At 38.0% G+C, this 27,564-nt stretch overlaps 4 protein-coding genes across 6 annotated transcripts; 2 read left to right on the forward strand and 2 right to left on the reverse strand.

Moving 5' to 3' along the window:
* Positions 1-449: 449 nt before the first annotated feature.
* On the reverse strand, positions 450-11,978 carry arel1 (apoptosis resistant E3 ubiquitin protein ligase 1). Its single transcript, XM_079262352.1, has 22 exons — positions 11,929-11,978; positions 10,831-11,053; positions 10,239-10,407; positions 8,374-8,594; positions 7,859-7,930; positions 7,449-7,675; positions 7,030-7,267; positions 6,745-6,914; positions 6,365-6,545; positions 5,986-6,230; positions 5,800-5,877; positions 5,576-5,717; positions 5,355-5,476; positions 5,147-5,222; positions 4,905-5,014; positions 4,628-4,807; positions 4,198-4,323; positions 3,543-3,672; positions 3,378-3,436; positions 3,201-3,290; positions 2,945-3,120; positions 450-2,497 (listed from the first exon to the last, which is right to left on the reverse strand). Exons 2-22 carry the CDS (start codon positions 10,976-10,978, stop codon positions 2,395-2,397), a joined length of 3,063 nt encoding a protein of 1,020 aa, XP_079118478.1. The 5' UTR covers positions 10,979-11,053; positions 11,929-11,978; the 3' UTR covers positions 450-2,394.
* An 11-nt stretch (positions 11,979-11,989) lies between these two features.
* Positions 11,990-14,785, forward strand: fcf1 (FCF1 rRNA-processing protein). Its single transcript, XM_079262353.1, has 8 exons — positions 11,990-12,062; positions 12,498-12,562; positions 12,713-12,784; positions 12,863-13,011; positions 13,123-13,195; positions 13,284-13,371; positions 14,457-14,551; positions 14,635-14,785. Exons 1-8 carry the CDS (start codon positions 12,060-12,062, stop codon positions 14,681-14,683), a joined length of 594 nt encoding a protein of 197 aa, XP_079118479.1. The 5' UTR covers positions 11,990-12,059; the 3' UTR covers positions 14,684-14,785.
* Positions 14,786-16,287: 1,502 nt separating this feature from the next.
* On the forward strand, positions 16,288-19,691 carry vash1 (vasohibin 1; the record flags this gene model as incomplete). Its single annotated transcript, XM_079262199.1, has 7 exons — positions 16,288-16,509; positions 16,977-17,065; positions 17,464-17,520; positions 17,875-17,949; positions 18,311-18,692; positions 19,302-19,411; positions 19,564-19,691. The coding sequence occupies 7 exons, from the start codon at positions 16,288-16,290 to the stop codon at positions 19,634-19,636; spliced, it is 1,008 nt and encodes a 335-aa protein (XP_079118325.1). The 3' UTR covers positions 19,637-19,691.
* A 1,925-nt stretch (positions 19,692-21,616) lies between these two features.
* angel1 (angel homolog 1) lies at positions 21,617-26,984 on the reverse strand. Of its 3 annotated transcripts, XM_079262400.1 has the most exons (11): positions 26,905-26,984; positions 25,530-26,417; positions 25,207-25,442; positions 25,029-25,098; positions 24,801-24,943; positions 24,510-24,557; positions 24,201-24,342; positions 23,959-24,069; positions 23,679-23,739; positions 23,376-23,551; positions 21,617-23,300 (listed from the first exon to the last, which is right to left on the reverse strand). In XM_079262400.1, exons 1-11 carry the CDS (start codon positions 26,972-26,974, stop codon positions 23,143-23,145), a joined length of 2,103 nt encoding a protein of 700 aa, XP_079118526.1. In that variant the 5' UTR covers positions 26,975-26,984; the 3' UTR covers positions 21,617-23,142. The 3 variants fall into 3 exon arrangements, with proteins under 3 accessions (XP_079118526.1, XP_079118524.1, XP_079118525.1); XM_079262398.1 differs by having other exon boundaries at positions 24,510-24,943; XM_079262399.1 differs by having other exon boundaries at positions 21,618-23,300; positions 23,706-23,739; positions 24,510-24,943.
* Between the last annotated feature and the right edge of the window lie 580 nt (positions 26,985-27,564).

The raw sequence follows: 27,564 nt of genomic DNA on the forward strand, positions 1-27,564 counted from the left end.
CACAATCCCAAGCAAACCATCTAAGTTTCACATGAATGGTTAAAATTTGATAACAATCAAGGTGCCACAAAGTTCCTAAGTGGTCTGACCTTGATAAAATGCTTCGAGATCTCAAGAGAGCCTTGCTTAAACGAATACCTGCAAACCATGATGAAGTGAAGACATGCAAAGAGTGGATCCAGAGACACTGATATTATTACAAACTGTGGAATTTTGAGGTCTTAATGCACAAAACTAACTAGCTTTCTTTTTCAGAACTGCCAAAGAAACAATCAATACTGCACCTATAAGCAAACCAGACTCACCCACCACCCATCAAACTTCTTGTCTAGCTTGCACAACTTCACAGTTAAACACAAATAAAACCATATTCCAGATTTTTTTTTTATTCCAATAAACAAAAGGACTTACAGTCCAGAAAAATATTCAAACATTCATCAGCAGAGGCTTGCCATTAAAAGTAAAAAAAGAAAAGGGTATTACCAGCTTTAAAGTCATAGGCAAATATCACAATATCTACATGGCTAAAATTCACTCAACCCAGTTAACCCAGAAACCCATTCAAACAAAAAAGACAAGTGTATGTTCCTAAAAAAAAAAAAAAAAGCAAAACATCGAGCAATAACATAAAACCAGAAAAATATTTCCTTTGTATTTGCTTAGCCATTTCATGTCCGTAATACTTGACCTCTTGTGTTTGATAAATATGATCTCAGCCATTGGTATTATGGTATATTTCAAATTCAGTCTTCAGCTCAGCACATCAAGTCAGCATTGCACATCCCAAATAAGCAAGTCTTTAAATCCTTATATAAACATCTGAACACTGCCTAAGGCCAGCTAATTAGCCTATTCTAAGTGTTATGTATTTGCTGTTCAACAAGCTAAATCTCAAAGTGGGACTGTGAAAATAACCAACAGTGAAAGGAATATCAGATTTTGCACTGCATTTAGAGTGCTCTGCTGGGGAAATTGAACATTTTAAAACTAAAATTCTACAGAGAGGTATCAGTATTATTCATTAGTTGGGTTTTCTTATTTTAGATCTAAGCATCTCTTTTCCTTAAAAATACACTGACTGGCAGCACACATTCTTTCATGGCCAATGATCATGTAAACACTTTCAGCAAAATCATAACCAGAAAAAAAAAAAAAGAGGGAACAAGCAAATGTTGGCTTATACTGACAATATTAAAAATAAATAGTTTTACAGTGCAACAAAAAAACAAACAGGATATATTCCCAAACAAACAACACCTTCCTGTAATTTACAAAGTACAAGGGAGTATATGGCTAAAGGTCGTACGGTGAGGACTGAAAGGAAGCAACTATGAGCAAAGTGTACGTGCATGTGTTTCCATACATGCATGAAAACATACACAGCTGTCAGGGGATGCATAGGTGGCAGATTCTGAGGTAAACCCATAAAAGGTTGAGAATGAGGAAGGAAAATCTTAACAAAATGTTGGTTGTATATGGGTTCAATCAACATCCAACCAACACAGTCTTCCACAGTAACCCCTGCATGTACTATCAGAAATGTGACAATAAAACTACTGCTTTTTGACTACGCTTTTGTCACCTAAAGCACCACTCTCAGGCAAAGGACGTGAATAAGGCAGGTTATGAAACAGAACATAAATGTTCAACAAAATAGGTCAATGTAACTTCTCAATAAGTTAAAATCACAGAGACACAGAAATCCCTTGGCTTCTTTTAAAACTTCCCGCCACCTCAAACTGGAAAAGCAAAATAATTCAACCTGGCAAACGTGCACCAACAACGAGATCCCTTCTCCTCTAAGGTCAAATCAAAAGGTAATAAGATGAAAGCCTATGTTTACACACCCATATATACAAATATTGAAATAAAAGAGTGATATTATATATTTACATACACAAATCAGTCCCTGATCAATTAAGGCCAAAGTGCTGTGAGTGCACATGTCACCCACATCACATGGAGGCTGCTGTTGCACTTAAGAGTTTCTCAGTTTGCAAAATGCAAAATAAGCTGTTAAATAGTTTATAACTCAGAGCCTTTGTTCCTGCATCATTTGTCAATGAAACATATAAAGCTAAGCAAACTCTGCATTCAGGAGTAAAACTAGCCCTAACCTCACCTTTAGCAGTTAATGTTGTTTTTTTTTGTTTTTTTTTTCCTTTTTTATTAAAAACAAAATGGAGATACTTTATATACACACAGTAGTGTTCAGAGTTCATATGACTCAGTCCCACTTTCAACACAGTCTTCGGGGAACTTCCTGAATAGAGAGAATATATAGGTTGAGCCGAGATGCTGGACTGTATGTTGACAAATGCAGAACACCACGGCAGTGAAGCTGTGCTGGTTTCCACATGTTTGAGTGGAACCACGGTGCCAGTGAAGGACAAGTCAGAGCATCCCAAAGCCCTCACTGCCTTCACTGATGGCCAGCTTCAGCATCTTGTGCAGCTCCTCGTAGGAGTCGTAGGTAGGGAGGCACAGCTGGTTAAAACTGCACAGAGAAGAACAGTCAGCTAATCTCTACAACATGGATGTAGAATTTGCAAACTATCAAAACAACTGTGGCCCTCATGCTTTTTAATTTAAGCTTTATAAAAAATTAAAAAAAAAAAAAAAAAAAACTCAAATGAAATACAAGTACTTTTAAGTGTCATCCAGCTGATTTCACAGTTTCACAGATTGATTTTGCTTCAAATGCTATTAAAAATGTTTTAAGACTACCGCTGTCTAAATAAACTGCACAGTTCCACCAACATAATCTTTCTGTTATCATTAAAAATCCCTTCGGCAGCAGGAATATTAAGATGCAACTAAACACACTGCGCAAAAATACTATTGGGAATCATTCAAAAAAATTATTCTTCAGTTAAACTACATGTATTTGACAGGTACACTAACACACTGCTGGTGTAAAGTGTTTCCATCTGCCTGTACTTACCAGGTGTGTGCAGTGGGCAAAGTGCTGTGTGTGGGAGCAGCAATGATCTGGAAGGAGGGGCAAAGAGTGTTGAATCCCCCGGGGGGAAGCTGAGATGAGCCAGTGGTGAATTGCAACAGACGAGCCAGCTCTTCCTGGGTGAAACTGGAGACCACTGCCCAGAACCACTTCATTACCTGCAGTAAAAATAATACATAAATAAATAAGAATGTACATCGTTTCCTGCTAGAAAAAAAAAAAAAATTCCAAGACATACTTTCTCTCTGAAATGCCAGGATCCTCCAACAATCACAGCGTGGGCTTTAAAGTCCTGCACGTTTATGTCCCCCGTGCCACACATCAACAGCTGATGGGATTACAAGGAAAACATGCATGATTACCAGTTGGCTCTTTTAAAGATCTCTGGGATTTTACTACCAAACACCACAAATACCTCCAACTCATTCTCATCAAAGATGGCCAGCAGATTTTCTGGAACCAGTTCGTTCAACCCTGCAATAGATCAGGAAATTAAACTAATTACATGCACATTACAGAAGAGTTTGAATGAACAGATTTGGCTCAGAGTGGAAAAGCGCAGCTGTGCTTATTTCCTTACCTTTCAGGAAGTGTTCCACTTCATCCCTCACCTGGCTAGCCAGTCTGTACTGGGCCAACAGGTTGAGATAATGCATCTTGTTTTCATTGGTAACAGCAATCTGAGCTCCTCCTGATATCAGCTCCACTACCTGCAGGAAACAACACAAGGCAGCATATAAATATAAATACATTAAAAGAAAATATATGAAACAGCACCTCATGCAGAGAGAAAATTAGGAAATGTAAAAGTTAAGACACATTTAAAAATCCCCATTTGGCACATCCTTGTCTTCTGATTCATAACTATTTGAGTGATTATTTCAAGGTTTAAAGCAGCATTTTGATGCACCAACATATTTATCCAATTATGAAAAGGTCATTAAACTCACCAGTTTCAACATGTGGAATACAAAGCCGGCTATTGTCTAGCACATTCGACTAAATTTCATACTAAACCACAACATAAAAAAAAAAAAAAACAAAACAGAAAGGCACGGATGACAAACTCTACACATCCACCATGGTATAAACTCATCACTCCCCTTTCTTTTAAGAAAAACAAGATTCTTGCCAAACAAGCAATACCGTTCTTTTTGTTTGGTTTATTGCTTCTATCTACTGTGAAATGACATCAGGGATAAAAGGGGAGGTTCTTTTCCAAAGCGTTGCCTCACCCTCTCCAGCTGTCCCGACTTGCTGTACTTCTCCTCAGCAAACACCAGGTCCATTTCACTCACGTCATTGTTTAGGATGAAGCAGACCTTAGTTTTGTAGAACTCTTGGTCATCTGTCTCAAAGTACTGCATGTGGAAAACAAAAGGGGAAAACATGGGAAAATGATGTTTTTAAATAAACATGGCATTTCTTCCTCCCGAGGGGATGGATATAAAGAAGATTGGGTGGGCTATTTTGAAATCTCACAGAGTTAGATAAACAGCACAATACGCTGACTGGCTTGCCACGGTGTAAATAATCCCAAGAAACAAATCACATTTCATGACGAATGTTCAAGCGATGAGACAGACCAGCTGACATGTGAGGATAAATAATGACAACAGAACCTTCCAACAAGACAAACGTCTCGTCTGTGGTAATCTTCCATACCTTGTAGTTCATCCTGAGGCCAATGATCTGAGCCAAGAAGGAACGTGTAAAGCGAGCTCGGACCAGCTGTTTGTAAGATCCACCCAATGCAGACTCATACAAGCACTTCCCTACGATGCGCCCCGCAAACTCATACATCTTCAGCCGCAAGTGGGGTGGCCTGTCAGGGTTTGGGTGCACCTGGAAAAAGAAAGGTCATTTTTTTAAGTCTTTAAACAACATGCAGCTAAAAGAAGACTAAGCACTGATTTTGGAAATGGTTTGAAAACTAACTTACAAGACCCTGGTTGTTGTCGCTGAAGCGGGTGAACAACTGGTTGGATGTGTCAAAGAGGGTCTTACAAATCAGCTCAAACCACTCCCTTCGAGGACCTCCCCAGTCCAGAGCTGTTAACAAGACTCCTTAAAATCCACTTTTGTTTTGTTTTTAAGGACACCATTTGACATAACAGAACAAACTTAAAACATTTAACTAGAACTTAACCATGTAAACAACCACATTAAATAAGTTCAGCCTACCTTCCTCATCCTGAAACACAACCTCAAAGTTCTTACTCCAGTCTGATACGGAGAAGTTTCTTGTAGCCTTTAGTGACTGGTGGAAAAAAACCCAAAAACAAATGATGACAAGATTATAACAGGATTCACATCATGTTTGGAAGTGCTCATTTTCAGACTGCACAGGATGAAAAACAGCTTTATAAAGCAGCAAGGCACCAACACTCACTGAATCTAGAATGGCGTGTCGAGAGATTTTTAGGCAAGTTTTGGTGCGAGGTCTCTTGGAGTGGATGTGCCTGAGTTCACGTTGAAAGAAGTTCACCTTGTCTTGAAAGGTTTCGGAGCCGCCTATAAGATATCACATGAAATTACTGCTACAGTCTCCACAAAGTACTACGTACGTTTTGCGTTTCAAAGAAACAGTCTCTGCATCAGACTGAAACAAACCAATGTTTTTGTGCAAGAAACGAATGAAGGTGGCAGCCATGATGTTCCTATCTTTGCAGCTGAGCTCCACGGGAGGCTGTATCCCATCATCCACCACAAGAGTTAGATACTTATGAACTGGGTCAGGACCATAATAGGTAAACTGGAAAGGAAGATTGGATGAATGAGGTGAAATCCAGTCAAAGGAGCACCTTGCTTGGGATTTTTATTAGAGTTCTGCTTACCTTTGTTCCTGGACATACTCGAAAGGTGAAAAGGCGCCATGGAATAATTTTCAGGTAAAACTCCTTGACAGAAAGTTGCTGTTTGACAAGAGCACAAGTCAGTGCCATCTTATATTAATAAAAACAAAGTTGATGTAGAACCAGGAAAAGTATAAATAACACCTCACATTTACACATCTCCCTTACCTTTGGCGATATGTAACAGTAGACCTTTTTTGGTTTCTTCACCTTCTCAGGTTGCCCCTCCACAGGAGAGTCATGCTCTTCCTCCTCCTCTCCCATGGAGGGCCTCCTCTGAGGAGCCAGCAAAGAGGAGGCTGGTAACTGCCATGAAGAACTGCTGTAGTTCCCACTACTGTACAGGTATGCCTCAAAGTAGATGCTTATGCCTGGAGTGGACACATTCTTCTCCACACAGGCCTTCTCATTCTCTGCAATATAGTATTAGGCTTTTAAAAAATACAAGTGTGCCTAAAAACTCTTAGAGGGCAATGGTTCCAAGAAAAAGGGTCAGAAACACGTTTTAGACTTTTTGATATTTCTTAAAGATGTAAAGGCGGCTCACCACTGAGAACAATTACGTCAAATTCGCCGTTGCTGAGTGGCTGATCCTTGTAAGAGATCCGAGCTCTGAAACAGCCCGTCTTCCTCAGGGTTAGTCTCAGCAGAACCTGACACTGCTGCTTGTTTAGTGAAACCGACTTACTGTAGAAGTCCTCCAGGCTGTCATCATCTACTGTGCCAAGCTGGGAAAAGAAAAACCACAGTTTCAGCAGGTGTTCACAGAGGGGTGAAAAAAATACAAGTTATCACTTTAACGATAACAGCCAAGACAAAAAAAATAAAAATAAATAATAATAATAAGAAGAAGAAAGAAAGAAAGAAAGAAAGAAAGAAAGTGAGATTAGAAGATGAAATAAAAGAGGAAAGGACTTTCTCCCTTACAGAGTGAACATGGACGCTGTAGTTGGCTTCATCAGTGAGAGAAGTGGAGTTACTGGTTGGGTTTCCATATTCGTCCCTGGGTTCAATTTGTAAAGTGTGCTGCTGGCCACTTGTTAGCACCAGGGTGGAGAAGTGGTAGGCTATCTTGGTTTTGGATGGAACAACTGTACCTGGGGAGCATAAATGTGCAAAACAATAATCAGCCAAAAATGTTGATTTTTGTTTGACATAACAATAGCAAAAAAAAAAAAAAGAGGCTCCTGTAAATATCCAGTATAGACAGACCTGGCTGGAATATCTTGTAATAAGGACTATAGGCCACATTGAGGCCACCAAGCTTCACCGCAACCTCATAGCGACCAGCCTTGCGCACTGTGAAAGCCACTTTGACTACATTGGACTCTGGGTCTTGCAGAACCTCCTGCGTCACAGGGATGTCCAAAGCCAGTTCAATGTGGGTGATGTTGACCCTCAGTCCGACAGGTCGATGAGCGGGGAAAGGCTGACCATTCTTGTAGAAGAGCTGAGATGAGAAAATTTGTGTGACATCAAATTGATAAAACAAGCTATTTTTATTGGTTTTTAAATGGAGACATGTAATTTTGCCAAATCAAAAAAAGGTGCAAACAGATGCGCTTCAAAAGAAAATCTGGATACAGTCTGTGTAACATTTTAGCCTCAAAATATTTGGAATCCAGAACTACCTGCACTCTGAAGCTCATCGTCTGCCCCACTTCCTGTGGTTCCTTCCAGTCCCACGAAACCTTGCAGGAGCGTGGGTCGAGGTAGTTGCCCCGCACATAGTCATAGATGCTGCGGTCTCCCCGTCGTCCTGGATCCTCATTCTGTAGGAAGCTGACAACCCTTGCTGCAAGCTCACAGAGGAACTTGATGGTAAAGACAAACGCTATGATGGAAACAGTAATTCCACCTACCAGAAAGAATAAAGAAAGACAGGGAAGAATAAAAACTCGCAATCATGAGGTTCTAAAAATGTAGCTGCAAGGCTATGCAAATGCAAGTTTAGCTATGCAAAAAGAGGAAGAACAAGTTGTCAAGAGATAAAAATCAACCCAGTAATACCAGTCTAGGTAACAGGTAATGCTGGACTCACCAATCACGTAAAACATGAGGTCCCTTATCAAGAAGCACAGCGCCACAGTACAGCCAAATAGGAAAGCTCCCGCTGAAGAGACAACAACAAGGTGAAGAATTAAATCAAAGATCACTTCCTGTTCTGGATAAAAATAAAACCATTCCAACCACTGAGCTGTTTTCCTTCCTTTCACTTTCTTCTTATTAAACTCTGCTTTGTCCAACACGAAATAAAAACTAATGCTAAAAAAAAAAAAAATATGGAATGTTAACAAGGAAGTAAAAACGTTATTTTACAATATCTTAAAATTGTTCTCTGGAGGAGTCAATGAGTTGTTTTTCAGAGGTAGATGTCTCCATGACAACACTTGAACGATCTGACTTTTGCAATAACACTTAAAACCTCTCAGCAAAACAGCAATCCATCTCTTGTTTATACCTTGAATAAAAAATGCCTCTTGATAACCCACAGCTGTCACAGGGAGCCAAAACCTAAAGCCTTAAAAGGGCAGAAAAATGGTGTGAGAGACTCACCAATCGACCACTTCTCATTCAGACGCCTCTCAGCAAGGCTGTGTACCAGCCGGATCTCGTAGTCTTGATCCCGACTTCCCCTTGACGTCTGGAGAATTTTGATGCCCGTAGACAACTTTATGTAGTCTTCGTAATAGTAGCCCCAGGCAGCTAGAGAGAGCTGCAGTTGACTGTCAAACTGAGATAAGTCATCCAGATTCATACAACCTAAGGTCTTCAATCTGCAGCAGGAAACAAAAGGAAAAACATGTAAGTCAACAAAGTGACAACAGATACTTTTCTTCTTAGGCCTTCACAAATGCAGCCCAACATGACTTGCTGTAACTAAATGTCCACTGAGCAAGTCTCCTGCTCCAACTGCACTTAGAGCCACATACACAAAAGTAACATCAAGCAGTATGTAAAATTCTTCATTATGGGAACCTCTGTCTTATCAGCTAAACATACATGTCATGTTGACAGTGACAAGAAAGGGAGCTAAGCAGCATCTGAACATTGCAAAATACTTAAATGGTCTGTATGTAGAATGCTAACTTTAGACAAGCACATGTAAAACATTTGTAAAATGCTTAAAAAAGTAATAACCGTAAATTGTTATATCTTAATAGCATTAACATATTTTTTGCAGTCATTACTGTGAGATAAATCCTCTGTCTGTTGACACTACTCGCACTGAGCACCTGCTGCAATTATGTTTTCTTTTATTGCACGAGTTTTATGGTCACACAGATCAACATAAAATATTAACTAAAAAACCAAAACATCTTTACACTGTTATCGCCACCACAAGTAATTTTTGCAGCATTTTTATTGCCCTCAGTTTTGTGTATATTGCACAGAAAAATAAGAGAAACAACGGGCACAGTGTGGCACTTCTTTATTTTTATTCATCTGTAAGTAAGCTAACGCCCAATGACACCCATTTTCTGAGAAGTAACAACAACAACAAAAAAAAAAAGAATATTTAAGTCTTCAGCTTTAACTTCTCCATTTGCTAAATATTGTGCAACTGAGTGCGAAAACTAACAGACATTTCATATTGATTCATTACCACGATAAAGAAAGAACTGAGTTTTTGTCATTGATTTTTCTGTGTTCTGTACTAATGTTATGGCTTACTGTGGAAGTCAGATGATACTTTTGAGCATATTTTGGCTGAAAAATAGACCATTCTAGAAAAAAAAAAAAAAAAAAAAAAAGTTTATTAAACTTCAAGTGCTAGTATACTGCAGAGTTTGTTACTGATTAAATATTTCATTATGTTGCATTACAAATACATAATCAATAGACATAAATTTCTAGTGAATCAAAAGAACAATAAAGTCCTGACAGAATGCAACATGCATTTAATATATTCACATTGTATGTATTTCAGTAAGTTAGACTGTTTTCTATTTAAACATTATGGTATTGGTTTTTAAAATATATTTGACCTTTAGACATGTTTATTCTGCTGTGTGAAAGCAGTTTCCATAAAAGTCCTGTTTGTTAGGTTGATTTTGTTTTAATAAAAGAGAACCATTCCACACACACATCTGCATTGCTGCAGGGTCTCAAAAGAATATTTTTTACTGCAGTGACCCTCAGAAACACTGCAGCCACACATCTCAGTGTCAGCAAACTCAGCTAACCATGAACGGAAAGGCTGCCCTCAAGTGGACATATATAAATGTAACCAACATTCATAAAGCACGACTGCAACCGTCGTGTCGTTCAACAATAAATAATGATAATAGCAATGTAGACACAGTCATCATTTATAGTATGATATCCAAACAAGTCACTAATTCCATATACTGACAGGCTGTTCACAAATGCATACCAGATTGGGGTAAATGTTCAAGTTAGAAAGTTTCATTGCTTACATATGGTAATAGTGTTCCAGGTTCTGGGAGCAAAGCCACTCCTGGAAGGCAAAGTCTCTGAGCAGCTGGATGTGAGCCTCTGCAATTTCCCTCCAGCGCTGCCTTTCCTTCACCACCTCTTCCAGACGACTCAGTGCACTCAGACTCAGTTCTTCCAGTGTCTGTACATCTGGATGACACATGAACTGCACATAAAAATTCTCATACACATACTGGCCAACAAAACAACACCAGTAATGTCCTGAATGAGGCCTAATAAGTCTACTGGAATGGACATTTATACTTAACATTTTTCTATCATTAGATTCAACTGGGAATCTAATGCTAAAACCCAACCCAATCCACTTTATTTATAAAGCATGTTTTAAAAACAGAACATGTCACCAAAGTGTAATGAATATGGTCAAAGAAACTGCCGATACATGGCTGAATTAAGGTAACCAAATCCAGATAACATACTTTTACTTCAATGGAAGTCCTGCAAAAACTCATTCCGCGTCACTACTTTCTGCTCCCGAGTCAGAGCCATCAAGTTTATTTCTATAATGTATTGGTAAGAAAAATATCCAAATCAAAACTGGATCTCACTGACCTTCAAATAAAAACTTGTACTGAGAGAGACTGTGTCCTTGAAGCCATTCCTCGATCTGACTTTCTTTTCTTCTCTTCCAGCGAGCTTCCCAGAAGAAGACCCACAACACTGAGCAGAACAGGAAGGTCAGGAAGAAGCGGCGGTCCATCAGACCATCTTTTAGCCTTCACCGAGACCCCTCCGTACACACAGAACTGCCACACAACTGGGCTATTTAAACCCCCTGAAGCAAACCAGAATGGTGTTTAGTACTCCTAGATACAAGTAATCCACTGATAATAGAAGTTTTCAGGAAATGTCCTCTTGTAAGAAACACATAGGGGATGGAAATGCGCAAGCTATTAAGCGCTGCTCTGAACTATTTACTACGAAGAAAATGTTCGTTATTAAGAGCAGCAATGTAAAGTTAAAAAACAAAACAAACGAAAAAAAAAAAAACTTACACTACGTCTAAAGCAAAGGGTATGAAAATTAAAGCTAGAGAAAGGTGATTAAAGTCTAACTAAACTCTATTAAACAAACCAGGTCAATCTAAATCTAGTTGCTCTCTAAATCCCTTCCGACAGCAACAATCCAGTGCATCTGTCTTGCACTGATAATGATGACCTGTCTGGTCTTGCTAGCTCAGATTTCAAAACATTTACTAATATCAATCGTTGCATCTATCATAAAAAAAAAAAAAAAAAAAAATAATCAGAAAATAACACAAACAACGTCCTTTAACTTACAGCTTTTGTACAGTTATTATTTCCGTCAGTGACCTTAAAAACGAATAAATACCAACCGCGAAAAAAGAAATGGGTAACTGCAACATCATCAATTCTCGCAGTCTATTGACAACTGGAAAGCTAAGTAAAGCTGTGGCGACTGTTAGCATCTCAGTAACGACCTGCTGTGGTAGCACTGGATAAACAGACAACACAATGCTAATAGCTAGCCTAGCGTCATCTCAGAAATATAATCACTTGCCAGTAGTGCTTATCAAGACACACTTTTTAGCACGTGCATGCGACTTTCCTTGCAATACAAAGTGTATATTAAGTCACACTCTGTGGAGGTTAAACTAATTAATGAAATTTAAAAAAATTAGACATTTACCTTCGTTTGTCAGCTGATAGCATAGCAACCGGAAAATGCGCAGAAAAGCGTCGATGTTTGATGACGTATCGACACACGAGGGGCGAGGGAGCAAGCTTTATTCAGAAAACGAGAACCCTGAAATTAAAAACATGGTAAAGATTCTTTTTATATTATAAGTACATCACATATTAATTATTTTTTGTCTGTTGTAAGTTTGGTATACCGTGTAGGTAGGTGTATTTTGGACTAGTTAGGTGTATTTTGGACTTACATGGCAAACGTTTTTTCTAATTTAACATTAGCTCAGTTAGCACAGCATCAAGAGTATGTAATGTTAAAGCGCCAGCTATTAAAAATTCAAATATTAAAGATTTTTACTCTAGTAATTTATCATTCGGATTGCTAATGTTGTATTTTAAGGTAATGTTTAAGTTTAGAGGGTCATTTCTACAAGTGGTAGTTTTCCATGTAAAGAAGAGCTTCACGAATTCCTTCCTCAAGCTGTTGTTGTTTTATACTGTAGTTGCTTTTTTCTTTCTAAATGTGGTCTTTGGTTTATAACATTTATGCTTCCTTTCGTTATCAAGGGTAAACAAAAAACAAAGAGGTATGCTACAATGAAGAGGATGATTAATCTGAAAGATCAAAGAATGTAAGTCTTATTAATGTTTATATTACTGTTTATATTACTGTTTAAATTCAGATTTAACCCTCTTTCTCAGTTTTGTCATATTTATTACCAGATTTTAATATAGTGATATTTGAGAGCTGTGCAAACACTAACTTTTCACTTATTTTGTAGAAAAGAAAAAGACCGTGCTAAAGCAAAGGAGAAAAAGAAGAAGGATCCCTCAGAACTTAAGGAACGAGAAGTGTAAGTTACTTTCCCCCCAAAAAAACTGCTTAGAGTCTTATTGGTTTCATAACTTGTTTTATTTGACTCTTTCCACAGCCCCAAGTATCCTTCGTGCCTGTTCTTCCAGTACAACACTCAGCTTGGCCCTCCATACCACATTCTTATCGACACCAACTTTATTAACTTCTCCATCAAAGCCAAACTCGACATTGTTCAGTCTATGATGGATTGTCTGTATGCCAAATGTAAGTGTTAGAGTTCTAAAGCATATTTTTAGCTAAGTGTTATATGTAATGAATATGTTTCTTTTGATTACTTTTCTCCTGATTCTGTTTCTTAAATTTTATTTAATCCAGGTATCCCATATATCACAGACTGTGTGATGGCTGAGATTGAGAAACTTGGAATGAAATACAGAGTGGCACTCAGGTAAAAGCACTTGAGTAAAAGTAAATAAATTAAAAAATATACCTTGTTTTCTACTTTATACATTTTTTTCCTTTTTTCCCCCTGGTAGAATAGCTAAGGATCCACGTTTTGAGCGCCTACCATGCACACACAAGGGAACTTATGCTGATGACTGTTTAGTCCAAAGGGTAACACAGGTAAATTACCTAATTACATGGTTATATTCATACTTTTATGCATGTAATGCAATATTAGTGTTTATTTATTGATAAACACTGTTTTTTACTTACTGTGTGTATAAAATGGACCCATCGTAGCCCTTTCAGTCTTATCAAAAACCCAGCAAGCATCAGGCTTTTTTGGCCAATGGGTCAGAAATTGATCAGAATTCAGTCCTGTCAAATCACTCTCCAGTTGATGCGTTTATCAGCGCTGTGTACAATCTGACTTGCAAGCAAACCATTTGTGTGAAAATTATGCCTTTTATTATTAGGGTGTGGGCACAGTTCACTGTTTTCTTAACACAAACACATTACTGACTGTAACATCAAAACATCTAATCCATTCTCAAACCCTAATCATAGTGGATATAACCCACCATAAAAAAAAAAGTTTTAAAGATGCTACTTGTGGTGTATTGGATTTATAGTAATTTATAATCCCACATAGCTAAGATTGCATAATAATATATTTATACTTTTGTAATATGAAAAAGGATTTCAAGTTAACTAAATGGCCAATCGTGAGTCACAAAATGGCAATACTGAAGTTTTACAGCTGCAAAAAAGACATTCAAGAGAAGATTATGGCTGACGTGTGGCACAGACCTGATAAAGCATCAATGAATTATGAGTTAGGAAGGGCATAGTCACTAAAGGCCAATACAACCCCCTCCCAATGAAATTTATTTTAAACAGTAAATGGAAGGTATGAAATAAGCAGTCTTCATAGTTGCATTTGCCATCCTCCTACAATATTACTTTGTATAACACAGCTGAAAAAGAGGTTTGTGAGTGGAGGGGGACAAAAAGTTGTGCAACACAAGGACTCTTATACTGAGCAGATTAAAAGAAAAAAAATTTTTCTTATAAAAAAAAAACAAAAAAACAACATATCTGGCAATGTGAAGTTTTGTGAAAACGAAAAAATAAGATCCTATTCTTTGTAGTGAAAGTTGGACTTACTTTATGGTACATTCAATTTCTTCTGTAAAGTTCAGCTCAGAATTAAAATGAATACATGTGCAAGGAAACCGATCAGTTACTTCAAACTGTCTCTGCAGCACAAGTGTTACATCCTGGCCACTGTGGACAGAGATCTAAAGAGAAGGGTTAGAAAAATCCCTGGAGTGCCCATCATGTACATCTCGAACCACAGGTAACCTGCCAAATATGTCCTATATCTGTACACATATAAAATGTGTTTTGCTGACTTGATGATCTCTATTTCTATTCCTGCAGGTATAATATTGAACGTATGCCTGATGACTATGGTGCTCCAAGGTTTTAATATTTCTGCAACTAAGCCGACATGTAAATAGACAGAAGATTCCTGTTGAGTGTTTCTTTTGTGTACATTGAAAATGGAACTTTGGTTCATTTGCTGAGAGGATCAGATGGGTTTAATAGAATTTCCATATGAAAAAATAAATGTTTTGCTTTGCTCTGAAATTGTTAATCTTTCTTTGCGTGAATAAATTAATTCTTCAAATGATTTCCCTGTTAGTTTTTCTTAACATTATCAAGCATTAGCAGAAGTATTGCAGGATTGGGTTAAATTTACCACAGACATAAAATGTAGATTCATAGTTTTGTTGAGAAGAGGTTTATTCTCCAAAACGCCACCTGAAACACTACTGAATAATGTTTTGTGCCAGTACTAACCCGGTGTTATGGAAATGCTTCCAGCGGATCTCACGTCGATATCTTAAAGGTTGAGTATGTAAGATCTTCAATATTTTCAAAATAAATTAACTAAAAAGAAAAAAAAAAAAAAACTACAATCATAATTAGATAGCTTTTTTTTAAAAAAAAAAAAAACATGTAGGTTCCAGTCTGTCCATATTTGATGTGTTATTAAATTACAAGTTTAATTAATTACAAAGACTATTCTTAAATGTTTGCCTACCAGTAAAAAAGAAAAAAAAAAGTGCTTTTTGTCAATAATTAAACTTGTAATTTAATAACACATCAAATATGGACAGACTGGAACCTACATGTGTTTTTTTGTTTTTTTAAAGCTATCTAATTATGATTGTAGTTTTTTTTTTTTTTTTTTTAGTTAATTATTTTGAAAATATTGAAGGTCTTGCATACTCAACCTTTAACGAGGAGCACTTAAATGCAACACTTGTCACTGTTGAGATCATCTGCTCAGTACAGCGCATGCGTGGTAAACGGAAGTCTGGGAGTGTCTGAGCGGCTGGACGCAGAAGCCAAGAAGAGCATCTGCAGGAACAATGAACCGGGTGTCTTGATGGGAAAAGATTTGGTGAAACAGGCCGTGGTTGACGTATGAGGAGTGTCGAGAAGATGGAATCTGAAAAGAGCAGCGATTTGCTGGATATCAGTGGCGTGAATGACCTCTAACGATTCGAGGAATTAGGATTTCTAACACTTTGTTGCCTGCAGTCTGTTTTCTAACAAACTGTACAGGCGCTAGATTTGCAGGTTTGTGTTGGTTTTTTATTGAACATAATCAGGCATTACATCATATCTTAATCCAACTTCATGTCTTATTCATTCATTGCCATGAAGAGCAGCTTTTTCGGTGGCCTAGAGTCTACTTGAATTTTTCTCCCCTGAAGTGTCGAACACTTACAACAGTCTGTTTTTACCCTTGCAAAAAAATATTAATTTTATAACCCATTGAAATCACCTATTGATATTAACCCGCTCTAGTAATTTACATTAATTTTAATAACGCCACTTTTAATCACAAGTGCACTGACTTCTTTGTGAGACACTGATGCCATAATCTGCTGGATGCCATGAGTTGGCCATCTGCTGTTGGAACCTGTTTGTACCTGCAAGCCGATTAACCAGAAAAGGACCAAAGGTATCAGTCAGGACATTTCTGTTCCAGGACTCTGTTGGGTACCTGGCAAAGGAGGGATGCTGAAGGCTACTGCGGGCTCAGTGGAGGAGAGGGATGAGGAGCAGGAGGATGAAGGTGAAGAAGAGTTGAGGGATGGAGGAGTACCTTTCTATGTGAATAAAGGAGGCCTCCCGGTGGATGAAGAGACTTGGGAGAGGATGTGGCGCCATGTGGCTAGAATCCACCCCACTGGTGAAGCACTGGCAAAGGAGATCAGGGGTGCCACTGACCTGCCCAAGGTAAAGTACAGAATACAGAAGCTGCAGCCGATGGTTGCACTTTGATTTTCATACAATCAATCTGGACCTTTCACGTGATGGGAAAGACAAATTTATACCTCTTGTTTTTGTTGTGGAAAAGTGTTGGGCTGGTTTATTTCCCAAGTGCCTCTAAAGTCAATACAAGTAATGGATTATTTGCTGCTTCATGTGCAGTAATTGCTGTTAAAAAAAAAAACAAAAAAAACAAACAGTAAACAGTGTCCAAGCTGCATTGTATGACATATTTGGATTTTATAGATATCTTAGAGGTCAAAGAATAGTACAATTTATTCAATTCACATGACACAGCTTATAAAGTAACAAAGATACTCTAGTCATTCATTTAAACCAAATAGAGAAGAGCATAGAGGTGAAACAAGACTTCATTCTCCAGCTGCAGAGAACATTGGGATTGTATTGTGGCAGTGAAGTTGTTTGTCCCACAGATTCCAGTACCAAGTGTGCCTACATATCAACCAACAACCCCAATCCCAACACGTCTGGAAGCCATACAGAAGTACATCAGGGAATTGCAGTATCCTTTCACCATGTTAGTGGTTAGAGCCATGATTGGCACATTGAGTATTTTTCATTATAATTTATTTTTAGGTTTGTGATTATTTGTCTGCTATAAATGTGTAATTAAATACTAACAATGTTTAAATTGTAATAGATGTTTAAGCTTGTGTATACATGTTTATTACAGTTTGTTTTATGACAGATTCATGATAAGGGACAATGATCAGAAGTGCAATGTAGGGCAGAGCACATACTACATTAATTCTTAAGCAAAAAATGAATTTCCATTTAGGGAAGACATTCATCTATAATTAATCAGCAAAGTATGAATATAGCAAAGTACTTAAGCCGTTTTGCCCTCCACAGCAGTGTCACATTACTCTGTCATGGTATGACCTTAACCGTATCTTCCAGGTACAATCACACAGGAACACAGTTTTTTGAGATAAAGAAAAGCCGTCCTCTTACTGCGTAAGCAAATCTCCCCTTAAATTAGTCCTCACAGAGGCTCATGGCTTCAGTCACAGGTTAACAAGGATGGTGTTTGTTTCATCATTTCTTAAGGCTTAGCCAGTGACAGCTGATGCATGTGGATTAAGTGTATTTCTAGCGTACCTCAGGGTTTTGGGAGGAACTAATGCCAGTCAGTGGATGCCAGGAACTATTATACTGACCTCACTCTATGTGATTCAGTTTCACTGGCTCATGGATATTGTTTTTCATAGCTGCATGAAATCTATAACGGTTTGTTCGTGCAGCTGGTAGCACAAAAAAACCTGCTGCGTTTGTATCTTGAAATGACCGATTAGGTTTGTGTTTTCACAGGTTAATGGACATCGCAAAGGAGATGACACGAGAGGCTCTGCCAATCAAATGTTTGGAGGCAGTGATCCTGGGGATGTATCTTTACAGCTACGGAGCATGCTGCATGATATTTTTTGCACTATGATGTCTTCAAATGATGTTAATGGTCCTTTTGTTTTCAGCGAGTGCAGGCTGTTTTTGGCAGACATAATCTGTGAAGATATTTTCAGATAAAACAGACACAGCAGAAGGATTTTCTGCACAATGTTGAAGCCTGCCTTGATCCAGACCTTTCAATCTGTCCTTTTCATGAGTCAACATGCGTTGACAGTTCTGTCTAATAATAACTTCCAATAATAATTTAAAAAAAAAAACAAAAAACTACATGATCTGAAAGGAATTTTATATGTTATATCGTCTTCATATGTCTCCATGGATTTCCTTGATTTTGATACAGTTACCTCACCAATAACATGCCAGGTGTGGAGCGCTTCCCTCTCAGCTTTAAGTCTCATTTCTCAGGGAACCACTTCTACCACATTGTGCTGGGAGTTCACAGTGGGGGACGCTTTGGCGCACTGGGCATGAGCCGAAGGGAAGACCTCATGTTCAAGCCCCTGGAGTTCCGAACACTGATGGACTTGGTTCAGGAATATGAACGAGCCTACAGGGGCTACTGGCACACCTTACGCAAGGTCAAGATCGGCCAGTACGTGTCCCACGACCCTCACAGCGTGGAGCAGATAGAGTGGAAACATTCGATACTAGATGTAGACAAGCTGAGCAAGGACGAGCTACGGAAGGACCTGGAGAGACACACTCGAGATATGAGGCTGAAGGTATGGGGACGTTTAACCAAAATTCTCCACATTTGCTAAAGCTTTGCTGTCTTATTTTATTCCTTATTGTTCCTTTTTTTTTCTTGCTATCATCAGTTTTGTCCTTTGCTCTGGAGCTTTAAAACCTAGTATTTGTTGTTTATGTTAAATTTTTTAAAAATACATATTGTTTTACAAATTACAGCAATAGTCTGTTAGTGTTCTAACAGAACTAAGACCATAATGAGAAGCAATAATTAGTCTTAGCAGATGGACAGCCCTTGCTGTTTCTTCATGCACAATGACAATTAGTTGATCTGTTCTTTGAGAGGCAGTTTCTCTCAAGCATTGCTCTCTCATCACCTCTTATGCTAACATAATGAGGGCAGCCGTGATGCATAGCACAGTGGGAAATAAAACTGATGCGCTGTCTTGAATGTTCTTTGCTGCGCCTCGTTCATGGACGGCTCAATCCATCAACATCTGGTCTTTTTACACTGAGTGCTCTGCAGGAACAGGTTTAAGCACTCAGGACAGGGAGGATATAAACGTCATTAACTCATCTCTGTAAGCTTTTAAAGTGATTGAAATTGTAGTTAAGTTGATCTATTTTGCAAACTGTGTTTGCAGATAGGAAAGCCGGCACCTCCCTCTCCTACCAAAGACAGAAGAAACAGCATGGGTTCACCTCTTAGAGGACCAAGCAGCCCCATCCGGAGGATCAGCCGAGTAGAGAGACGGTATGATGGAGCACATGCCATGAATGTGTGTTGGAAAATGCAAGCGCTATTATCATGGATATAGTGACCTAAAGCAAAAGAAGTAGTCCCTCGGTTAATTCTATTTTACGCCATATATGCATAACCTCTGTAATATTTGTGTTTTCTTGCAGTCCTTCTGGAGAGAAGAAGGTTTTGGAACAAAAGTCATCAACAGACATTAATGGATACCAAATTCGAGTCTGAAGAAGAATTTGGTTTGTTTGCTTGTGAAATTTCCCACACACCTGTTTCATGGGGCCATTCGAACTTGTTTATGTACACATGGGCCTGTTCACAAGGTGCAGTGTTGAGTAGGCCACCAGCAACTTTTTCTTCCTGAAACAAATGCCTCATTCATCTTTCCTGTGTTATTACAGGCTTTTATCTACAACAGCATTGTTCACAGTAATTGGTGCTGGCAGTGCTCCCAACTCATGAAAAGAGGGAGTAAATGTGTGGAAATATGTCCAATTTCTTTTTTAAGTTTGTGAAGATTTTCTACTTTAACACAGTACGACATGCTTCCCTGAGACTGAGAAGAAGCACCGCTTCTTCTAAATGTTCTACAGGATACATGACAGGTCTTTGTGCCGTAGGCTTGTCTGTAATCTGTGAGGTTGTACTGTATGTGTGCAAAGATATGTCTTGTAATAGAAAACCACTTAGATTCTGCTAGGCAGCGATTACATGTCTAGTAACCTCTGCCCTTGTGCCTTGTATGAAAATTCAGAGAAAAGGAAAAAACTCTTTATGATCCAGTCCTACATTCTTATTTCCTGACCAAACAAAAAAAAAACCAGTGTAACGGGCCTCCAGCTACCAGAGTTTAGCGTGTTTAGCATTCTACTTTCTTTCTGTTGATCTTGATGATGAATCATTTAGACTTCAGAGTATAAAGTCTTTCACATGAACCAAAACAACTATCAGAATGACAAATATCATAGCGACTGACTGAGCCAGGCTGCATTCAGTAAAAATGTAAAGCAACCAGATGCATTCATGTGATACACTTGTTCTTATTTTCAGCTTTTTTTTTTTTTTTTTTTTGTAGCAACTTTCACTTGCCTTAAATTGTTTCCAAGTGGCTGAATTACTTTAAAGCAAAGATGTAAAAAAGTTTGTTTACAGCACTTTTATCTGGATTTTGTATTTTTATTAGAATTTCTGTCATTTTATACTACCTTCAGTGTTGGTAAAAACCTCATATTCACCACAGTTTTAAATGTTGCTACAGACAACATTTTTATCTGTACAGTAGGTGTTGTCCACCTTCATTTTAGTGCTCTGTACCACGTTTTTTTTGTACCAAAACACAACTGATTTACATTATAATAAAGAGTAATTCCTGTTTGTGTTGAGAGATTTTATTCATTTTTAGTTATTTAACACACCATGTCCTTATTAAAACATGTCCAAAAACCCCAGAATGTGTGCATTTTTTAAGATGGTGCAGTGTACTGACTCGTCTGGATGTCAGGCAGGAAATTGCAGCAGTTTTTTTTGTCAACCAGTTCATCCAACTGGAACACGGGGTGTCCTCAGCTGAAGGGCAGCTTTAAGCACCAAGGCAGATGATGATGAGAGCAGACTAAGCGATCCAAACAAGACCCCTGTTAGGTTTATACAAAAGAAATTCAATGCCAACAACTCTATAAAAGGGAAGCACAAGCCTCAAGAGAATTAAAACAGACCAAGTGGGACTATGTGGCATTACAAATATAAGACCAGGATGACAAAACTTAAGAGTTTTCTGCAGTTATGTAATGCAATAGTTGCTCTGGATGTGGAAGTGGAAAAAAGCCTTGTAGAGTTGCATTAAAAACAGACAGCATGTTTCCACTTTGGTGCAAAGGCTAATTATAAACCTAGGAAGCTTTGTGACAGCTAAAGGACTGCCAAGAATCTGTTGCAATATTGCCAAATAAGCTTAATGAGGAATAACAATGTTCCAGCTGTTTTTCTGAATTATGAAGCCATTGGAGACTTAAATCTATATCCTTTCAAGATGATTCAAGAAGTCAAACAGATTTGACACAAGTGTTTATGAGTTATGAATAAAGTAAAAATAATGCCCTATTTGGTTAAATCCCTACTGACCCACTTCATGTCCTTCCATGTAATGTATGCCACAGGGGTACCTATGAAACATAAATCTACAGATTATATCAATATTTGCAATAATGTGAGAGAATAGGGAAAATAAGTTTAAATAGTCCCATTGATAATAAAAACATTTACAAATCATCTACAGACAATATTTAAGACGAACTTAGTGAGTGCCATCATGTATTGTGCTCAACAAGACATAAATTATTCATTCAAACATCAATCACGCACACATGAACACTGTAAGTGCCTCAGAGCAGTGGGATGGGCAGACATTCAGGTCACTATTTCAGTACTAAACCAGGCAACTAGACGATGTTTGAATCATTTAATGCCACTATATGAATTATTTCTGAGATAAACAGTTTTCACACAGTAATGGAAAATATTTTTGTCAAATGGAAAAAATATGTACCCTTAAAAAAAAAGAACAGTATTTTTGCCACAGCAAAACTAACTAGTCAGTGTATTATCCCAGCAGAAATGAAAGCTTACAGTGGCAATCATCTTGAAATAAAGAATACACACATTATAGCATCACTTAACAAATGCCAGTCAGTCAAAGCTCTGCAGCCTTAAATTACCAGGAACAAGGATGTATATCAGCATATGTCCCGCTCCTTTACTGAATAACAAAAATATGAACATTCACTCCTTTACAAAACTATTTACCTTAATAGCTTGAAGTCATATGGTATTCTTAAAAAACACACATGCACAAGTTTGCAGCAAAATGCACAGAAACACGCTGAAAAAGTTGGTCATAGGTGAATAAATGACTAAAGGGCCAAACAAATGTGTGTGTGTGTGTGTGTGTGTGTGTGTCTGACAGAATGTATAAAGGAACACTAGCAGGCAGAAGAATGTGGAAACACTTGAAACAAGAGGTAGACAAGCTGAGCAGGGACCTGCTGGACAGAGACACGAGGACATAAGGCTGATGATGCAGTACAGCATCCATAAATGAGTAGCATTCATTTCTTACATCTTACTGCTGTAGTTTCTTTGTGGTTTGGTTGTAGTGGGCTGTTTGCAAATCATTAGGTCACCTGACACTGTTATTTTCTTAAAAATTCACATTTTGACATTAATTTTTTTGCCACGTAATGTGACTAAAACAGACCAGAAATCCAATTTATCCAATACAAATAGATTTCTTCTTCTAGCTTCCTCTTGCAGCATGTTTGTTTTTCTTTTTCTCCTGTGAGCTTGAGCCAATTCCTCCTAAACATCCACTCTCATTCTCATTTAAGTGCAGCCCTAATGGAGATTGGATGTAAACAAAACAAAACAAAAAGAAAAACATGCAACTCTTTTTTTTTGTGTGCACAGGTGGATCAATCCAAACCTACGTGGAGTAATTATGAATAAATACAGCATTTCTTTGTTCCATCATACTGTATACATATAAACTGTAAAAATAATTATGTCTGTGCCTTGTATGAAAATTGAAAGAGAGGAAAGTGGCTACTATCTGGCTTAACCTTCTCATGATCTAACCAAACACTAAGAAATCCAACTTCTTTTCTTCCCAGTCACTATAAAATAAAAAGGTATAAATGCAGCCAGAAGGTATCATTTTCAGCATCATCGTCCTCTTCACTTTAACTAATAAAGTCCAGCTGGAAACGGGCCACCAGGCTGAGATGGTCCGAAGGGAATATGTGATTGGGAAGTCCGTTCATTGACCACAAGACATCCTCAGACAGGAGAGAGAGAGAGCCAAGAAGCTTCAGACCTTCATTTGCAAACTCCCCATCAGCTGCAGAAAAGATCAATCAAGTAATCAAAGATTCAACATTGAGAGAAGCGGTCACTTCAGGATCTGTTGACATACCTTTTTCTTTGGAGGCAACTGTGCGTTTTGGGGAATAGAAGATGTAGTCGACAGTCGCTCCGCCTTCAGAGTGCAGGGTAGAAACCTCTGGAGCGCCAGAGCCGGGTAGAAAGTGTTTATAGACCGATTCCAGGTCTAAATGATGTCGGATAGAATGTCTGAACTTTTGACTGAACCTGTGAACACATAACATTTCAGACTAATCTCATTTCTATTTAATCAATTCTTTTTCTTTTGTACACATTAATGTGTGTGCTAAATGGCAGAATCTTAAGAATGAAATAATTCCTATATTTACTGCACCACATAACTAGCCGCAGATAAAATGACCTTCTATCATTGTGTTTATCTTCTTTTGAAGCATCTGCAAACAAGAAAAGACAAGCCAGAATAAGTTATTTGTAAATATTACGACTTCTTTCCACGAACAAGACATACTGTCAAGTTAACAGCTGTGGTTTGTTGATCACTTCACACGTTAGCTGCTTTGGATAAAAGTGACTGCCAAATGACAGTAGAATAGAATAGAATAGAATAGAATAGAATAGAATAACTATAAATGATGTTGTGTTTTCTCTACTACCTGGGGTGTTATCAGTGACTGCTGGAATCATCTCCAGGTCCTGAGGACGGACACATGCTGCTGGACAATAGCGCAGCTGCAGCATAAAGTCATGGCTGTACCGATACTTCCCTACACCAAAGAAACAGATTAATCAAGTTAGAGAAAAGATATCACTATAAATTTGAACCCACTATTTGAATAAACATTTCAAGGATTCTAAAAACAAACAAACAAACAAACAAAAAAAGAATAACCCTGACCGGATTTCTTATTCTCTTTCTCAAAGTCATTGTCGACAGCGGTGTACTGGCAGGTATCAGTGATTCCCAGAGAGCTGGACCACAAAGGAGCAAACAGTCTAAAACAACTGGGCTTGTACGAGAGGTCTTCCTGGCCTGATACCTGTAGGACAAACATAGATAGAATTGTTCTAACTAGGTGTTGAAAACATCACAGTAGAAAATAATGAGCTTAATGTATGTGTTAAAAAAAAAACAAATTAACATTAAATCATATAGAAACAGCTTAATGTTATATTTAGTAAGCTACCGAGCCTTGTATTTTCTCACCATCCACGCTGGCAGTCCCTGGAAGTAGAGCTCATTGGTGGTAATGAGCTGGTACAGAGCCATATGTGGAAGAGAGTTAAAGTCGCCACACAATACAACATTACAATGTTCACCTTTGGCTTTGCAGGACTTGACCACAGTGTCAATTTCTGCCAACATTATTGCTAACTGAGCAAGCTTAACATCACCCCTCCTGGGGTTAAAGAGTAGGTGTGTGTTGGCCACACACAGGAGCGGGCCCTTCTTTGCCATTTGGGCTACAAGTGGCTGAAGCAGCAGAATAATGCCTACATTGTGCCGGTCTAGCAGCTCTGTTTCAGGTCTGAAGAACTCCAATTTAGTCACTGTGACTTCAGAGAAGCAGCTGCTGCGATAACAAATGGCACAGCCGTCCGTCTTGGTACCTGTGCGCCTCTTGTACACGCAGGTGTAACCTAGACAACAAGATGAGCTTAATATGAGTGACGTCAAAATATCACCTATGGTCACTATTTTACGGTTTAGTTTCAGGTGACGAACCCATCTGAGAAAGAACAGGATGCAGCTGATCCTGGTAGTGGTTCTCCTGAACCTCCTGAAGACATAATATCTACACACAAGAAAAAACACAGACACTATTAGTGACCATGTAAGATTGGGTATAAAGCCTTCCAATTTTTAGACAAATAAGTGAATAAAAAGGTGACTTTTTACTGACATCCGGTGCCCACTTTTCTATTTCCTCAAGCAGGAGCTTGCAGCGGTAGCTCCAGTCCAGAACCTCCAGGGGGCAGTGGGTGTATAGGTGGTGGTTTAACTCTAGTAGGTCTTGAGCAAGGATGTTGTAGGACATGACGGTGAAGTCTATTGAGGTCTTTTCAAATGGGAAGGGTAGCAAGGCAGGCTCAGCTTCAGCAGCACCTTCCTCCAACTCCTCCCACACTCTCCACATAACTAGGTAAATGCCGAGTTAAAAAGAAACAATAACATTGCAAAAATATTTAAAATGAGACTAAACAAAAAACAAAACAAACATCTTACCTTCAAAGGGCATTACTGACTCCATTTGAGGATAATAACTTGCAGCAGGAAAGTGCCACAGAGGGCACTGTACCTCTTGTGCAAGGCCGGGGCCCACGGGGAAGTGCCATCCAGTTTGTCTGTTGTGTTGCTCATCAAGTTTAAGACAGGTTTCAGTGTTGGCGAGGAGTGAACCAAATGCAATCTCAGAGCTGCCCACTCTGCCAGTAGTTTCATCTGCATTGGGAACTGCATATTCGTCCCAGCACTCAGATACTTGAAAAGCAGTTTCAGCTGGTGTCTTTGACTTTTTCATGTTTTGGGCTTTGAGTTGTTCCTCTGCTGACCTGTAATTCAATCTGTCCTTTGGTGGATTTATTGGCACTTTCAAAGTTTGTATCTGTAGTTGTTCCTGAAGTGTGCAGGTAGCTTCCTGTATGCTCTTCTCAACTGGAAATGCTGACTCTTCCAATCTTTGCATTTGTCCCTGAATTTGACAGGCAGTTTCTTGCATGTTGTCATCTATTTGTGTCACAAATGCATCATCCGGCCTGATATTATCAGATGGAGAAGTACTCTCATCCTCTTTGTTTTGCTTAGCCAATTTATCACCCACCTCTGAGAGAGCTTCTACTTTTTCCTGTGAGGGAAACTGCACTTCACTCATCTGCATTGCTGCATTATTCCTTATATCTTGAAACAGAGCAGCTTCCAACTGCTCTTTCTCCATGATAGACTTTGTGTTGCAATCCTCTTGCTCCTTTACCCCTTCTTTCGTCTCTCCCTCTGCTTCTTCCCACTGGTCCAGTCGGGCTGTTTGAGAATTTGTGAATCTGATCGTGACAGCATCACCATCACAAGTTGCCTTGCCATTGACCACAGCAGGAGAGAGACGCTTCTTTGAGTCCCCTGGAGGAAAAATTTAAAAGAACAAAATAAAATTACAACAAATTGAAAATCAAACTCGAAAAAGTTTTTACTTTTTTTTTTCTTTTTAACTGTAGCGAGTTAATCGGTTTAAAGCATGAAACTTTTCTAAAAACATAAACGACGTCCTGACGTAAAAAGGGGCGTCAGTTGCGTAAACAACACGTGCGGCTAACGCGACTTAGCCAACTCAACTGCAAAAGCATTGTACTATCCTTTCTCACAAATGACCAAACTGCAGATTAATTCATGTCTGGAAACCAGACACGAGGCCCAGTCAGCTTTCTGAGTAAAACAAGGTGAATCACCAGCCAAACGTGGGCGCTGCAAGCAAATGCCAAGAAAACTGCACCGTCAGCAGCAAACTTAACTTTATTTTAAGAGCCGTTAACGCTACGCAGCTGGTTAACGGAGAGTTTTTATGTCGTTTAGAAAGAGATAGCTTTGCAAATGTGCTATCAAGTTTTACCTGAGGGTCGACTGGTGCTGAAGTAGCGTGAAAGAGGATAGAGCGCATAGCACAGCAAGCTGCCAATCATGATTTCTAGCCTGACCTCGGCGCATGCGCACTCTGGACTTGTTGATGCAAAAGGGTAAAAAGCCAAAAGTAAGATGTAACTTGTATTGATTGTATGTTTTGAGTAATTTAATTTGACATGGCCCGGTAAATGTATTAAACAAACAAACAAACAAACAAAAAAATGAATAAAAATGCATGTACATATATATATATATATATATATATATATATATATATATATATATATATATATATATATATATATATATATATAAATATATATATATATATAAATATATATATATATATATATATATATAAATAAATATATATATATATATATATATATATATATAAATAAATATATATATATATATATATATATATATATATATATATATATATATATATATATAAATATATATATATATATATATATATATATATATATATAAATAAATATATATATATATATATATATATATATATATATATAAATAAATATATATATATATATATATATATATATATATATATATATATATATATATATATATATATATATATATATATATATAAAAAATATATATATATATATAATGCACTACA

Source organism: Telmatherina bonti, assembly GCF_933228915.1.
Source record: "Telmatherina bonti genome assembly, chromosome: 22".
Taxonomy (NCBI): Eukaryota; Metazoa; Chordata; class Actinopteri; order Atheriniformes; family Telmatherinidae; genus Telmatherina; species Telmatherina bonti.